General features: G+C 47.8%; 1 protein-coding gene across 1 annotated transcript in view; it reads left to right on the forward strand.

The window, feature by feature from the left end:
* Positions 1-14,701, forward strand: part of efnb3b (ephrin-B3b) — a 75,288-nt gene extending 60,587 nt beyond the window's left edge. The window contains exons 3-5 of the mRNA XM_084003691.1: positions 3,920-4,012; positions 7,155-7,217; positions 10,870-14,701. Of these exons, the coding sequence (XP_083859817.1) occupies positions 3,920-4,012; positions 7,155-7,217; positions 10,870-11,291 (578 nt within the window). The 3' untranslated portion in view covers positions 11,292-14,701. The remainder of the gene's footprint in view (positions 1-3,919; positions 4,013-7,154; positions 7,218-10,869) is intronic.
* Positions 14,702-16,895: the final 2,194 nt, after the last annotated feature.

Here is a 16,895-nt window from a genome sequence, read left to right on the forward strand (position 1 = left end):
CCCCGCTCGCCGTACGCCAGACGCTCGCCAGTTTCCTCCCTCGGCCCCCGTTTGCTCGTTTATTCATGGCGTCTGTTGTTTAATCTGCTGCTCGTCACATCCGTTGTTGTTGCCTTTTATCTCGCCGTCATCGGTGAAGCTGTTCCCACGCCACGCTCCGGCACGCGTGTGTGGAACCTACCGACACCTGGACATGTGATGTCCCTCCGTTCCAACCGAGAATACATGCAATCTGGCAATAAAACAGCACTTCTTGTGACTTTAGAGCCAGAGTGAAATGTGAGTAATGTCCCATCGTAGACGTGTTAGAAATAACAACATCAGCATGGACACAAATTCACATCGCTCGCACGGCAGCGAGTGTTTTTCTGCGGGAGGCCGGCTGTCACTCAGCATGTGTGGAATATATAACAGGGCTGCAAAACACATGGAGGCGGGGGGACGGCAAAAACACGGAGGTCCGAGCTGCGTCTTCATGCAAATGAGGCGGCTTTGCGTCGTCCACTGCGGCGGGCGATATGTCAGACGTGGGGGATTAAACCCCCCGGGGTTAATGAACGCTGCAGAAGATAGGATTCAACTCTGGCGTTCAGCAGCAGAGTGGAGCAGAGATCTGGCCCGGCACTGACCTTGGTAATAACAGGAGAGGGAGACTCTCCTCCACTCTGTGATCCTTCCCCGATACACCGATCCGCTCCCCTGCCTGGCTGCCTGCCTCCTTGTGAGCCCCGGCGCTGTGCAGTCTGATTGAGGTTGACTGCGGTATTATTTCATTAATTAAGTTTTTCCACTTCCTCCGCCTCTCCCTCCTGCCTTCCTGTCAAACGAGGGTGGAGGAGCGACGCCCTTCCTCTCCTCCGTCCTCTGGCACTTCACATCCCCCCATCACTGCTGATCATTGTCTCAATTACTCATCCCTCCTCTGTCTCGCTCTTTGCTGCTGTTCTTCCTCCTTTCTCCTCTTATCTCATCCCAAATGGCCCGATACCCCCCCCCCCCCCCCCTCCTCTCTGTCCTCCCGGAGTGCGATGGGAAAAGATTTGAGGCATCTCTCCATCTTTCCCTCTTCTTCACTCGCCTCTCATCTGGATTTCACGGATGTTCTGTGATTACTTCTACCTTGATTGGGTGATATCTGCCCCCCCCTCAGCATCTCCAGTGTTTAGCCACTAAAGGATGATGGGCTGTTTGGATCCCAGGATAGAGCAGCCACGCCGCCTTTGTTCACTTTGTCCCTGTGGAAGTGAGATTCACAGGAGTAGTGGCGCCTGCAACATGTCCGACGGACTCGGATACAGAAATGGCCCTTGTGATATTTGTGACCTGTTGATTGTGATGTTAGAAAAATAACTTGCATTTGCAAAATCCCATAATGTGTGGAGGATCCATTTGGCTCGGCTGCTCTCAGTCTCCCGGTCTCCCTCTTCTTTGGATCCATTAGCGCTCCACTTTTCCATAATGGAGACATTAGAGTCTTTTACCTCTCTGCTATCTATCATGTCATTTAAACTCCTTCCTTACTTTCTGTTTTTAACTGCTCTACTTTTTCTCTGTCCTACCACTCTCCCCCTTTCTGAGTCTCGTCTTCCTCCCTCCTCCTCCTCCTCCTCCTCCTGTCCACTGGGCTCTACATGGGTCATCTCCAGCGTCTCACATGGTCTCCTGTCCCCATCATATCACCAACAGCTTGTCAGAGCCAATCAGTCTCCCCCGGCTTCTCTGCACGGCCTCCTCCTCCCTTCCTCGCCCTCGTCTTCCTCACCTCCCTCGTCTCCTGTCTCCTTCTCATCCTCCTACGTGTGTTAGGAGTTATCACTCTCAGAAATCATTGTCCTCCATCCTTCATCCATTCCTTCGATCAGCTACGTCTTCATCAGCCGACTGTCCTCCGATACGACTTCTAATTTAAGATGTTTACCATTCATGATGATTTTTTTTTAAATATATTTAGTGCAGTTGCATTCATTGTATTTATTACATTTAAATATACATTGTATCCACTTATAATGGAGACAAGATAGAAATAGAAAATACTTTTTAGTTTTGATTCAGTCAGTGGTGGAAATGTGGATGTTTACCTGGAAATATAGAAAATCATGCAGTAAAATCTTCAATGTAATCATGCATGTTAAATATACTTTAGTGTATTACAAATATATTTACATTTTCAATAGTATATTGAAATATACTGACAAAGAAATGTACGGAAATATATTGAAAGTGTACTAACATCATATCTAATCATAATCTAAGTATTTGTTTAACACACTTTAACATAAAGAGAATGTATTCATTGGAATACACTAGAAGTATAATTGAGCATACTATTACTACAGCAATAATTATGCTAAATTGCTTATATATTATCAAGCCACTCAATGCATTTTTAAAAGACTCGTAACACAAACAAACTTAAATGAAATTAATCAAGCATATATTAGTACATACACGGCCGTGTACTTAAGTGTAATAAGTGTACTTATTAAATGATTCAATTTTAGATTCCTGATCCATCCCTGTCTCCTGGCTACCAGCCTGCCGCTCGCCTTGACCCCCGCCTGCTTCTCTCCTCCTGCTTTCACACTCTGCATCCTGCAGAGATGGAGGAGCGAGGGATGGAGGTGTTGGAAGTAAAGCTGCTTCTTTTTCACACCTCCCTCTCTCTCTCTCTCTCCCTCTCTCTCTCTCCTGGGCCATCCACCATCCCTCCCTCTAGCTTCAGACAGGCTAATCTATAGCCTGAAGCTGATATTTCTTTAAGGGGACACAGTGAGGGTGCACCCCAGGGGCTATAATTGGGAAAATGAGGATAGACAGGTGGCGTGTTGGGCTGTTGGAAGGAGAGTGAATGCTCGCTGTCTGTTTTTTACTCCCCACACAGATCAGTTTTCACGCGTTTCAAGTGATCATTTCTCATTTGTGTACATGATTGATCTCTAACACTTCACGTCTCTATCCCTCCACTGTCACGTCTGATCCCTCCATCGGGATTCTCACTGTGCTCCTTCATCCTCCTCCTCCTCCCCCAGCCTCTGTGACCTGCAGACTGGTGATCTCTAATGCATTGGCTGACATGCTTTATGTAAGAAGAGGTGTTACAGGGATCCGTGCCCACACACCCTCTTGCCTGTGCACTTAGTCAGCGGTGCTTGACCCCCTTTGGCCTCCTTCCTATAGCTTCGCTAGAGAGAGTTTGACTCCAGAACAGGTTAAGAGGCTGATTTGAAATGTGACTCTGTATCTCCGACTCTGTAGCTCCGGTTGAATTGCATCCTTCTTCTTTTTTTTCCAGTGAAAGAAAAATGTTCACATCTTTAAAATGCATATGAAATCCTTAATTGCCTGTATTAACACATCAGTCCCTCAATTTGAAATTGAAGAATTATCTTTAATTGGCTTAATTAAAACATACACATTCATAACAGTAATGGGGTTGAACCATTTGAGCTATAACTCATTCAACACAGACTGTATTCTAACCAATCAGTCTCCACTTTCTCTCAACAGTGTTTTTGTCTTTGATTGGATTACCATCAACAAGTATGTGCCTATCTAGAGTACCCCCCCCCCCCCCCCCCCCTGCTATTTTCCCAACTGACAGTGGTTGAGACTGCAGCGCGGCAGGGGTGTTAATGAATTCCAGTGTAGTGCTAAATGAGGACTTGCTAAAGTGCTGCCGCCATGTTGTTTGACATTTCAGAGCTTCTGGTGGAGTTTAAATCGCTGCCTCTGCAAATGTCACTCGTTGACTCTGTGAAGGCCGACCATTTCAGGAGAAGTTACTGTAGTCGCTGGCTATACATTGAGGGAAAGTGACTTTAATGGATGTTTTGTCCACTGTGTGTGTGTGTGTGTGTGTGTGTGTTTTCCACCCTGCTACTCGGCTAATTGTGTGATTTTTGTGTTTCCATCCCTCCAGCTACATCAGATGGGACGCGTCAAGGCCTGGATAGCATGAGGGGCGGAGTGTGTGCCACGCAAGGCATGAAGGTGGTCCTGAAAGTGGGGCAGAGTAAGTCTCCTCAACGCACACACACTCCCATGTATCACTCCTCAAGCCCACTCTTCTTCTTCACACACTCATACACACACGTTTTTATTCACGTGTCACACACAATCGCTCACTTAAAGGGACAGTTCAGGTGTTGAGGCAGGGTTGGAACAGGCACTTATCTATAGTCGGTTTATTACTACAGTCAATTATGGTCGCCATGCACCCAATTTGGAGAAACAGACCAGAGTAGCAGCAATGTGCTGCTGAGGACAGAGGCAGCAGGGACGCCGAAAAAAATCAATATCACTTTAAGTGAATGCTATATTTAGACTATGTTTACTGCTTTACCTCGCCGCCACACAACTGTACAATCATGTGTTTGTTTGTTGCCACCAGACTCCATGGAAAAAACCTTTTACTTTTACTTCAACAGAGTTACTAGTCTGATCAGTTCGTTAGTTTGTGTGACTTACAGGGTTAGTTCAGATTCACACAAAGTCACACTGTAACACAAAGAAACCAATCATGGAGTCCAAATATGGTCACTTCCTTCGCTGGTTGCAAAGATACCAAGATGGCGAACTGCTTCAAAACCGTAGTCCACACACCATCGGGTGACATCATCATGACGACATCCGCTTCTAATAGACAGTCTGTGTTCAAATTACACAAACTATCCCTTTAACACTCAGTGGGACTACAAGCTTTGTCTGTAGTCCACTACATCTCCCATCTGTACAGTACGGGGCGGATCACATTCCTTATCTGACCCACGGCCTCCTCCACAGTTAAACCTTCCCTCTTATCTCCCTCCTCCTTTCACACACACACACACACACACACACACACACACACACACACACACACACTCACCTCGTCTGCATGTGTGTTCTCTCTGAGCACATTAGGGCTCGTTAAGTGGTGAGAACAGCAGAGAAGTGTGAGATCAGTCAGCTCTAATGAGCCCTGTTGACTCCTTTCTCACTCTCCTTTTTAACTACTACTGACTCATGCTGGACACACACACACAAACACACACACACGCTGAAACTCACATAGCCCTGTGCAGCATATATACATTTCAGGTATGAACATAAGCTCACACGCGGATGGCGTGCAGACGGCGGTGGTCCTGCAGGCGTGTGGCCACTAACAGACACGTAGGCACACATTTCCCCACGCGGCTGACCTGCCAGCAGGCACGCCGTAATAGAACGACTCCATTCAGCACTGAAGCACACAGTCAGTGATTTGTAATGACTCGTAGCCGCACACACTTCTAATTTGTTGGTGAAAAGAAATATTCACAGGTAATGACCCTCACACGTAGGCGGAGAAACAGCACCAAAAAAAAGGCCCTTTTAAGCGTTTTCCCTGACCTGTGCATTCCTACACATAATAGGCACCTGTCCTTCACACGACCCCCCCACCCACACACACACACACACACACACACACACTATCCTCTGTTATCTTGGCCCTGTGTGTTGTAGGTGCACTTCAGTGGTGCTGATGTGGCTCTATCAGCCAATAAGATCAGCACAGTCAGCTGGGCTCAATAGAAACACCACACACACACACACACACACACGCACACACACACACTTTCTTTCCCATGGCCATTCCACCACACAGGCGATGGAAACATTCCCCCCCCACACACACACACACACACATTCAAACCCCTCTGTGAAGTTCTAATACACACATCTCTTTATTTGTCATCTTTCTTTCCCTTTTCTCTCTTTCCCCGGTTCATCATCTGTCTCTCTTCCCCTCCACCTCTTCTCTATTCCCTCTGCATTGCCCCCCCCTCTCTCTCTTTTTAACCCCTTTTCATTCGAGCAACATTGCTTGCTTCCTTTTTCAAATTCCCCTTTTCCCTGTCCTCATCACTTCCCTTTCACTTTGCATGCTGGCCGTCTCTCCTGCCGGCTCTCAATCCCCCCCTCTGTTATTTCCACTCTTCCTCTGTCTTCCTGTCTTATCTGCTATGTGGCTGAAAGGTCACGTCTGTGTTGTTTGTCATCTAAATAAGCCGGCGTGCCGCCTCATGGTGATCTCTGATGAGATATGCTGCTCTGTGTCGCTCTGAGGAACACACACACACACACACACACACTCGTGAAACACACCCCTGGCCCACACACACATTGGACCTGTCTTTACTTATTTTATTCTGTATCTATCTTGGTTGCTCTCTCTCTCTCTCTCTCTCTCTCTCTCTCTCTCTCTCTCTCTCTCTCTCTCTCTCTCTCTCTCTCTCTCTCACACACACACACACACACACACACACAACCCCTGCCGACCACACAGCAGTTTCTATTGATCCAGACAGCACCGCCCCCTAACTTCTGTTTGGTTGACTGTCATTAGGGAGCCGCCAGCCAATAGCCTTACCCCCCTCTAAATGTCAGCATGTATAGGTTGACGGCTGTGCACGCACACACACACACACACACACACACACACACGGTCTGCACATGGACTGTGATGCAGTGAGTGGTTATACTGTACAGCTTCACCCCATGGCCGTCTCCATTTCTGCTTCCTGCTGCTGAGATGACCAATAACAGACTTTCCTTTTCAAATGTTGCATCCACTGCAGAGCCGAATAGCCTTGTATCCCAATATAAAGTCCTTCCTTGCAGCCTACTGGTGGCCAGATGGCTCCGAAGTGAACAAAATGAGTTTTTTCTGAGCCATCTCTTTCTGTGGTGACAAGTGGCACTTCTGCATCTGTGTGTGTGTGTGTGTGTGTGTTTGCATGTGTCACATAAACGCTCTTTAATGCCATCACCATTACTGAGGGCTTGCTAGACAGATGGCCTGATTTAGCGACTACAGATTACAAGCCGTTATGGCCTTGTGTAAATTAATTCTGGCCAAAACAACAAGCGGCCTCTCCTTAGTTTCCCATTCAAACAAATGGAAAAGTGCTCGTACACGGCACGTCGAAGCCCAATCAATATGTGCTCTCCTATAATGGGAAAGGAAGGGAGGGAAGCCTTTATTACACCTCCTCCGTCGCTATCTCTTCCCCCCCCAGCTGGCTCTCTCTTTGCTAATGTTATTGGTTCCAATTCCGAGAGCTGTTGTGAAAGACATCCTCGGTAGTCCTGCCACCCCGCTCATATTACACCCTTATTCTCCTCCACAGGCCCGTACGGACTGCCACCGAAGAAGGAGCCGCCAGCAGGACGCACCACCAGCAGAAATCCAGGTAAGCAGGAGACCAAATGACGATAATCCACAACGGATGTGTGTATGAAGTGGATGGAGGGAATACACAAAGGCTGGTGGATGAAAAGAGAAGCAGTGGGGGGAGGGAGGGCGACAGATGGAGAATGTGCAGCGGTGACATGTGTGGATCTCTCTATTTAATTCCACATCTCTCTCTCTCTCTCCGTGCTCCATATCGCTCTCCTCCCGGTCTCTGAGCCCAGCCCTGCGAGCTAAGTGCCGCGGGCGGGGAATGGATGGCTAATAGCTACCTTGGGAGAAGGAAAGAAAAAGAGAGGGAGGAGAGAAGGAGAGAGGGCAGCCGGAGAGAAGGCTAGACCGGCGGCGACATTTCAGAGAGTTATACTGTCATTAGTTCGGGTGGCCTGGATTCTCTAGTCCCGTCAAGAGAGAGAAAGAAAGAAATGAGAATTACGGAAAGATGAGGGTGGAGAGAAGAAGGGACAGGGGAGTGATGGAGCGGAGTGGATAGTAGTGGGAGGCACATAAGGAGGGGAAAGAAAAGAATAATTGAAAAGCAAAGAGGAGAAGGGAATAGAACAAGGAGATGGAAATGGAGAGAAGCCCGATTCATACTCTCAAAGTCGTCCAGCGGAGCGGAAATGATCTGCTCTCAGCTGCGTTCATTTCTACTTAAAAAAAGAGAGAGAGAGAGAGAGAGAGAGAGAGAGAGAGAGAGAGAGATTCGGGCTTTTGCTGGTGACCTTGTGTACGATACCAAATGTGTTAAACATGGCACTCACACGTCCATACCTCCTATGGGTGAGAAGTGTACGTGTGAAGTGTGCAACAATAGTATGCATTGTTTTTACCGGAGTGAGACTGATTTACATCACGCCCGTAATGAGAGATTTTACACATTTTTGACGCTCAGACACATCACTTATCTGATCTGATGGCTTCGACTCCAGCAATGACGGTTATGCCAGCATTTCTAATCCCCCTGTGACTCACCTCAGGTATTAACTGGAAGATTGCTGGTTATTCACAGTCATTTTGTGTGTTTGTTTGCTTCATCTGATGCTGTTAAGGGATGTGAACTAATACCTCATAGGGTATAAACACCGTAAATACAGACGTAGCCTGCCTAAGAAATGAATGAATGAATGAGTTGGGCCAGCAGTGGATCTGAGGTGGGTCTAGGTCACCCAGCGGTGCAGACAGCTAGCAGCTAGCAATCCGAGACGGCACCCACGCCTTTATATCATTTAAAGGTTGAGCTTTATAACCCTTATAAACTCATGTTTACAATGTTTACTGAGATAATAAATCTGGAGTGAAGTAAGGTAATTTTCTCATAGACTTCTATACAGTCAGACTTCTTTTTGCAACCAGAGGAGTCGCCCCCTGATGGCCAGCAAAGTGAATGCAAGTTTATGGCACTTCAGCTTCACTTTTCAAAAGCGGAGGTTGAACCCTGGTCACAACTCATACACATGCTGCTAACTCACTCTGTAGAGTGATGCAGGGTGTCACATGTCTGCTGACGATAGATTTGTTTGGAAACTGTAGAAAAGAGATGGTGAGTGTTATATCGGCACTGACTGGCTTATGGTGTTCAAGGCTAATAGATTTTCGAAAGTCAACAGCAATGTCTCTTTCCATAAATCTTAACCTGGTTACTCAAGATGATGCACAGACTTCGTTGGCAGCAGTTTGTAGGAACTATTTTCTCCCCATATCACCGCGCTTCCGTCATCAATCTAGATCGATAAATAGGACGACAGGTAAGAGAAGGGAATGCATGGGGAGTTTGTCTAATACAAACAACCTGTCAGAAGGTTTTATCATACAAGTTATCATAGAACACCCAAGAATGTTTTTTAGAAACCACTGCTTCTGCAACCAGCTGTTTGTGTCATGCTGTCACTCCACCAGAAACCACAACACAGATTCAAACAAGTGTGTCTGCACTACACATGGATACAGACAAATGCATTACTCTAAACATTCCCAATCTTATATTGGGAGCAGCAATGAAATGTCATAATGCATCAGAGTTACCGGTGCTTCATTAATTATGTAATCTTCTCCGATCCTCTTAATGTATTCATGGAGGTTGTTGATGGAAACACGCACTGATTCACACTTTATTCTCGCAACATTTTCAGAGATTTGCATAAAACATGTGCAACAGTTTAGTGGGAAATAACAGTGTCTCTACTTTCGCAATATAAAAACAGTTACAAAAAATATGTTTTTGTAAAAATAACAATATAAGACCAAATATGGGAGTTATAGTCAAAAAATAGACTTGCTCAACAGACAAGACTATGTTATCACCTTGACCTGGTCTTTTTGTCTGTTCTCTGTTTGACCTGTTGGATGTCTCTCCAAGGTGAAATTCACTAATGAAATAAAAAAGAGGGCTCAACGTAGGGAAAAAGGTCTGAACAAAAAAAAGGAAATAAAGGAGGGAGTGAGAAGGAAAGGTGGAGGAGGTGAAGGGAGAGTGTGTGATAAAGCGAGCTGGTGAAAGGCGGCCATGGTAATAGAGATGGAGAGTGAGGGATGTTGGGTTAATGGAGGGAGGAGGAAAGCGGGAGGAGGAGAAGGGGAGCCTAATCGACGTCCGGCATCAGCGCTTTGCTCCCAGTCAGTCCAGCGCGACGGGAGGGGGGGCGAGGCGTGTTCGCACATATACATCCTTGCATGGTTGTGTACGTCCGCCTGTGCTTTTGTTGCTAGGCGCTGAGCTCCGAGCAAGGTAGGTCATTACAGCTACAATAACCCAAAGATAGAGAGAGCCACGGAGCGAGGGAGGGCGAGGGAGCGGAGGAGACAGACGGGGGAGAAAAAGAAAGAGGTGTGTGCCAAGAATAATGATCGGCCAATCCAACGGCTCAGTATAGACGGGGCTCGCATTACTGGCCTTAACCACTTCGCCACACGCATTCACACGGTCCAGGTGCCGGAGCCGTTGCCTCCCTCCCCACCGCTCTGTAAACATACATGCGCACAGATTCACTCACACACATCCACCATCGTTCACCTGCTGGGTTCTGACCCGACCCCCTGCCGGGACAGCTCCGAGGCTGCGGAGATCTCCGGTTTCAGGCAGACACGCAGCAGACAGAGGGAGCGATGGGCCGACAAACAGAAAGATAGTGTGACGGACAGTTCGACAACAGATTAAAAGACAGACAGACCGGCGGGCAGGAAGGCCGGCGGGCCGACGGGAGTGTGTGGTCTGGTGGTGGAAGCAGAGCGGGGAGGCTCTCTTCATGTGGTCGGCTGTAATGCTAAGTAAATACAGTTGTTAAGGTTAGGGAAATAGAGTGTGTTACCTTGATACACACTGCGGCTGGACTAGGCCGTCCGCAAGAGTATACGCTACACAGCACTCTCACTCACTCACGGGGAGTGGACGGACACCCCCTCCGCTTTATAAGCACTGCTGTCCACCTCAGGACGTCAATAAAGAACCGCACATAAACGTCGGTGAGATGCATTCCGCTGGGTTGAGCCTGCGAAGCCTTCACCAGCGAGGCTCAACCAGCCCTACCTCCACGTCGTTGTGGTACAGAACCATCCGCATCGGAATGTTTGCTTAAAAGCTCATGGAAGCATACATTGTGAAAGCACGCTGTGTTATTGCTCCTGATGATTGACTGTTCTCTGGTTTCTTTCAGGTGGAGCGGGGAACTCCACCCAGCCTCGGGGACCGGTCGAGGGCGGCGGCGAGAACGGGCCTCTCCAGCCCTCCAACATCGCCCTCATCGCCGGCGCGGCGGGAGGCTCCGCCTTCCTCCTGCTGGTGACGGCCGTGATCTGCGTGGTGTGCTACAGGCGGCGGCACGCCAAGCACTCGGACACCCACCACCCGCCGCTGTCGCTGTCCTCGCTCACCAGCCCCAAGCGGGGAGGCGGCGGCGGCCTCGGCAGCTCCAACAACAACGGTTCCGAGCCCAGCGACATCATCATCCCCCTGCGGACGTCCGACTCCGCCTACTGCCCGCACTACGAGAAGGTGAGCGGCGACTACGGACACCCCGTCTACATCGTCCAGGAGATGCCTCCTCAGAGCCCCGCCAACATCTACTACAAAGTATGAGACGGCCGCCACGCTGGTCGACTGGACACACCCATCTCCCTCTAACCATCCCCGACCAACCCCCTGCTCCACAGCAACGCTCGCCATCTCAGCTCCGACCCTGAACCCCATAATACGACCAGTATTGTCCCATGGACCCCCCCCACTCACCGCCCCGTGAGCCCGGCCACAGTTGTGTTTTTAGCTGAATAAACCACCCCACCCCGTTCTCACACAACTGGGCCACCAAGTGTTCGCTGAGGGCAACGTCGTATTGGTGCACAGCCCTCCTTAACAAGGCCCTCGCCAATGGGCGAGAGCCCCTGAGTGCCCCCTTCTCGTTCACTCAGAGCCAAACGAGACCCACCCGCGCCGAAATGAAGAGTCGCCCCCAGACCCCCAGCGTGTGCACGTATGTGGGAACCCACTTTGTTTCTAGGAGTATGGACCTGGCGTCGGGATTTCAGATGTTTTACAATAGAAAAAAAAGAGAAAGAAAAGGACTTCTACAGAAAGAGAAACTTCACCCTTGATCCCACTTAGCGCCAGAGAACTCTGATTCCCAGAGGCCATACCTGCCATCCCCCCACCCCTCAGAGCTCCGTCAGCCAACCAGAGACCGGCCCCCCAGCCACTAACTCACCAATAGGATTCTAGTTTGTTTTGTGTTTGTTTCTCCTGAGAAAAATAGTGGCCTCAGACTCAACCAATCAACAAGCCTGGGCGACGGTCACATGACCAGGCCCAGGCCTGAGGAGGTCTGACCAATCGGTGACACTCAGAATCTTGTATATTTTAATAATGTGTGTGTGTGTGTGTGTGTGTGTGTGTGTGTGTGTGTGTGTGTGTGTGTGTGAGAGAGAGAGAGTGTGCATACAACTTGGATAATAACTTTGGCGCTGCTGCTCCACATTAGACGTGTGTGTGTGCAGTTAGTGCGCTTCAGTACAGCAAGTTTTGCGTATGAGTGTGTGTGTGTGTGTGTGTGTGTGTGTGTGTGATTGTGCGTACGAGTGCGTTCTTTAGAATTGTCTTAAATACCAAAACACAAAATAGTGAGCGAATATCAAAAAAATGAGATTTTTTATCGCTATCAACACGTATAGATTATATATATGAATATCCAGTAAATCATTTGTAGATGTTTCTTTCTGTTTTCTATCGTTTTATTATTTTTACCCACTCTGTTAAACTACACTTCCGTTGCTAGACATTTTTTTTTATCTGCTGTTTTTTGTTTTTCACAACTTAGAACGACCTTGTTTCCTCTTCCCGTCACGTTGTATATTAATTTAATCCCTTTTTTTTAAAATTCTCCCGGCGAACAGAGGTTGTGTCTCTCTTCCTCTCTTCCCTCTCTCATTCACTCCCTCCCTCCCTTTTCCCCCTCCCCCGCCTCCCCCCTCTAGGGTCTCTGAACTCTGTGTATATTTTTATAGGTCCTTGTACTATGCTGTAGTTTTGAAGTTTAGACCTCGTTTGTGGAAGTGTTGAGGTAGAACCATCTATGAAAGTTCTTCTTTTTTTTCAAACGCTTCTTTTTCAAACACAGAAGTGAAAAGAAGTGAGGGGCAGGGGAGGGAGGGGGGAGGGGGGAGGGAGGGGTGATGGTAGGGGAGAGGGGGCTGAGAGGGGATGAAATGAAAAAGAAGAATAAAGGAAAAAGAACAGGGCGAGAGAGAGAGAAGGAGAGCCGTCTGGGGAGGAGGAATAAAGCAGCGTCTGAATGCAGAACTTAAAAAAGAAAGGGAGGGAGGGAGGGAGGGAGGGAGGGAAGGAGGGAGGGGAAGAAAAGACTGAAAGAATTGCACACTAAAGAAAAAGAAGCTGAGGGGAGGAAGGGAGCGGCAGGAGCGAGAGATGAAGGATCCCGAGGAATGAAAGGATGGAGAGAGCAGATGACAAGAGTGGCTGGCGATGGAGAGACACATTTCCCTTTCAACGTGGTCGTCGACGGCGACGGCCCATCGCGGGACTTTCGGAGGAGATGAACTTTGACCCTGGGAAGGACGCATCTTATCACGCTCGCATCGCGGCTCACACTTCGACGTTGACGCGAGGCGGCACACCTCGGATCCGCTCCTCGTTTTTTGCGCCCATCATTTGTGTTGAAATACATTTCTGTATCACACACACACACACACACTGTTCTCTATGAAGGCACACTGCCAGCTAAATCCACTACAGTCTGCTCCTCTTTTCTTTTTTTTGTTACCCCCCCTCCCCCCACACAGCCACACATTTCACACCTCTTAATGACTGTCACGAATGCCTCCTGATTGGACGACATACATTCTCTCTCGCCACCTCTTACTTTCTCGCACACGGCGCTCCACGGAGACGCTGACCGCCGTCACGTGACTCTCTCTGTGATGGAGACTGACCCGTCGGATATGGGAGGGATGAAACGAGCGCTTGTGTGCGGTGTGTTTTCTCTCCTCTCTTTCACACACACACTCACACACACACACACACGCCAGTGCCCAGCACCTCAACCTCGAGGGCAATAACACGACGTCGTGTTCAGAGGCGCAATATGTTCACATGTGCATACTTATTAAAAAAACAAAAAAAAGCTGTTTGTGTTGCTTAAACATGTTTATGGCTTATGTGTAAAAATGGGTGGCAGTGGAGAGCTTAAGCTTTTATTTTCTTCAGACACACACACACACACACACACACACACACACACACACACACACGAGTCCTCCAGTGATGTAGTCATGTTTTCTGTGTGAAGCCAGTGTTAAATCTGGCCCTTATGGCATTTCTCAACTGTGTTTTGTATCAGTATCTAACATCATATAATGAGATATCTTTCATACTTAAGTGTCACATTCGTCTGAAATGGCTTTGTTCAACACATGATGATGATGTTCAGATATGTTTTTTTATACCATGAATGAGTTTGGATTGTATTTGATTGTATCTAAATTGATTTCAAAGATGAAATGAGGGGGGGAAACACCTCGAATTCTTCTTTTTGTACAACTGCCGACTTATTTTTGTTTTTTTGTTATGTATGCTGTTAAGTGTGTGTCTATTTAAACATGCTCAGAGTACCTAAAATATCCTCCAAGCCAAATGAAGTGTCCGTTTCTCTCTCTTCAACACCTCCGTGGAGCGCTCCGATCCAAAATGACAGTATTTTGTTCAAAAATGGGGAAAAACAAAAAAACGTCCTGGGACTTTACGGCGTCCGCTCAGATGAAGAAGCCACCGCCCCGTTTTCATCCCCGCCCACCCCCCCCCCTCTCAGCACAATGTCAAGTATCTCTTGTTTTTCTCTTCTTTTTTTGAGCTCTTCTGTTGTTTGATTTCCATGTCGATGTTATTTCAAAGTTGTGTCGCTGGCTCTCACTGTTTGTGTTTGACCGGTCTTTCCTACAAACCACGGACACGCCACTGGTTGTCATGTTGAAAAGAGAAAGTGCTGTTTCTATGGAACTGGGAGAGAGAGAGGGAGAGAAAAAAAGAAGAAGAAGCAGCTACCGCCTAGTTCGCTCACCTCTCCGTTGGTGAAAGTGTGTGTGTGTGTACACGTGTGTGAGTGTGTTTCTTTGTGCCAATAGACAGCAGGTGGAGGCCGCAGAGCGAGGTGGTTCTCGTGTGTAACGTGTTGAGACTTTGTATTTGGGACACCTCTGTGTGAGAAGGGATTTTTGTGTCCTCTCCTCCTCCTCTTCTCTCCTCCTTACCCCCTTGTCTACTCACATGGCGACCCCCTTCCTCCCCCCCCTCCCCTCCCCTCCCCTCCCCTCCCTCCCCCAAACACACCTCGAAAGAGAAGAAAAAACTAGTACATTCCTGGTTTGGAAAAAAAGGTTGAATAAAAAAACAAACAAAAATGTTTAAGCACCACTCTTCTGGGTCTTGTTGTGTGATTAATTATTGTGTGCTGAGGTCTTTTGTTCCGCTTGTGTGTGTGTGTGTGTGTGTGTGTGTGTGTGTGTGTGTGTGTGTGTGTGTGTGTGTGTGTTCCTGAGGCCCACTAGTAACCCTGCCTTTAAAAGAAGGACTCTCCCCTTATCTCTGCTTTAGGCTTGTCTCAGCAGGGGCTCATTCACTGCCTCTGCTAATAACACTGCCATCACACACACACACACACACACACACACACACACACACACTGGCTCTCCCACTGGTGTTATCAACAAGTTATCAAACCCGGCTTCATTAGTGTTGAGTGTTGCTTGGCAACGTATTGACATAGCTCATTTCATTCTCCATCTCCCTCTCCAGCTCCCGTCTTCCTCCTCCATTTCCCCCCTTTCTCCCTCTCCCTCTAGCTTTGTGGCACGTTTCTACGGTAACCGTGAGCTCCTTTTTGCTCCCTTCCAAAAACTCGTTCCATCCGGTTGTGGATGTGTGTTTGGAAGGCCCTTCCAGAGCCCGGCGTGCCACCAGGGTGGCCCAGGTTGAGATGACCGGGGCAGCTGCCTTCACCCTTTGATCTGTGATGTGTGAGCATAGATTGCATGCCACACACACACCCGCATTCACTGACCCTCGACTACACAAACACCAACACATGTCCGTAGTCAGTCCTATGCAGTTCCACACACCGGGATTAATCCTGTAGACTCCCGCCGCTGCCTCTGCCATGACAACCTGTCATTGGAACTGAGGCCAAGTACAATGAAGGTTGGCATCCTGCTGAAGCTGCTCTTCTACCAAACACCTCCGGTCGCTATGACGATGGACATGTAGGATTTTATCGGGAGAAAAACATACACAACAAGTTGATCAAGGTGAATTCACGTAATTTTAATCACGAGCAACTCAAAAAATGAAGTGAAAATAGGATTTGAATACAGAATTTAAAAAGCAGGTGCAGCAGCCATAATCATAACCTGCTTGTAAACCAGACGAGGTTATGACTCAGGTTTGGATGAGATATTGTTTCTAATTCGAGCCGGAACAAATTGAACTCACTTCCTGTCATTTCCCACAGAGACTGTCGGCCTTTTTCACAGCAGACGTTCTGACTCGTCACATAAGCACATGTTACTAATACCATTAAGGATCTGTTCTCTTAACGTGTCCCAGTAAGCCATGCCAGTGTGACATTGAGCCCGTATTCAGAACAGCAGGGACCCTGGACCTGAAGCAGGTCAATGCAATTCACTATTCTGTTATTTGAGCTTTTGAAAAACCGCCTTTTTATGTAACACTGTGATGTCATTGCACACTGAACACATTAAGTATTTCTTAATCATCCTCTTCTCACTCAGTAAACATTGAAAACATGAGTTTATGGTTTTAATCTCTGGTTTCATATCTTCTTCAATCCAGCATGATGTTCATTTAGTACATTATGGTCCATTTAGAGTCCACCAGACCAGAAAGCAGGGGATGCTTTAGGGGCGGGGCTACCTTGTGATTGACAGGTCAATATCACGCTACCAATGCTAGTTAGCTACTAAGATACTTTAACTTTAGCTGTAAAGTTGACTTGAATTATAAAGCTTTGTTAGCAGCTTCACAACAGAATCCACATGGATCCAGATCCAGTACGGGTGCCGCTCTGCCGCTTGTGTTCATCAGATCCACCCATCGCTCCTCCACAGTCCAAATATGGTCGTTTTCGTTTACTGGTTGCAAAAATTCCAAGATGGTGACAAC

Source organism: Eutrigla gurnardus (genome assembly GCF_963514095.1).
Source record: "Eutrigla gurnardus genome assembly, chromosome: 23".
Taxonomy (NCBI): domain Eukaryota; kingdom Metazoa; phylum Chordata; class Actinopteri; order Perciformes; family Triglidae; genus Eutrigla; species Eutrigla gurnardus.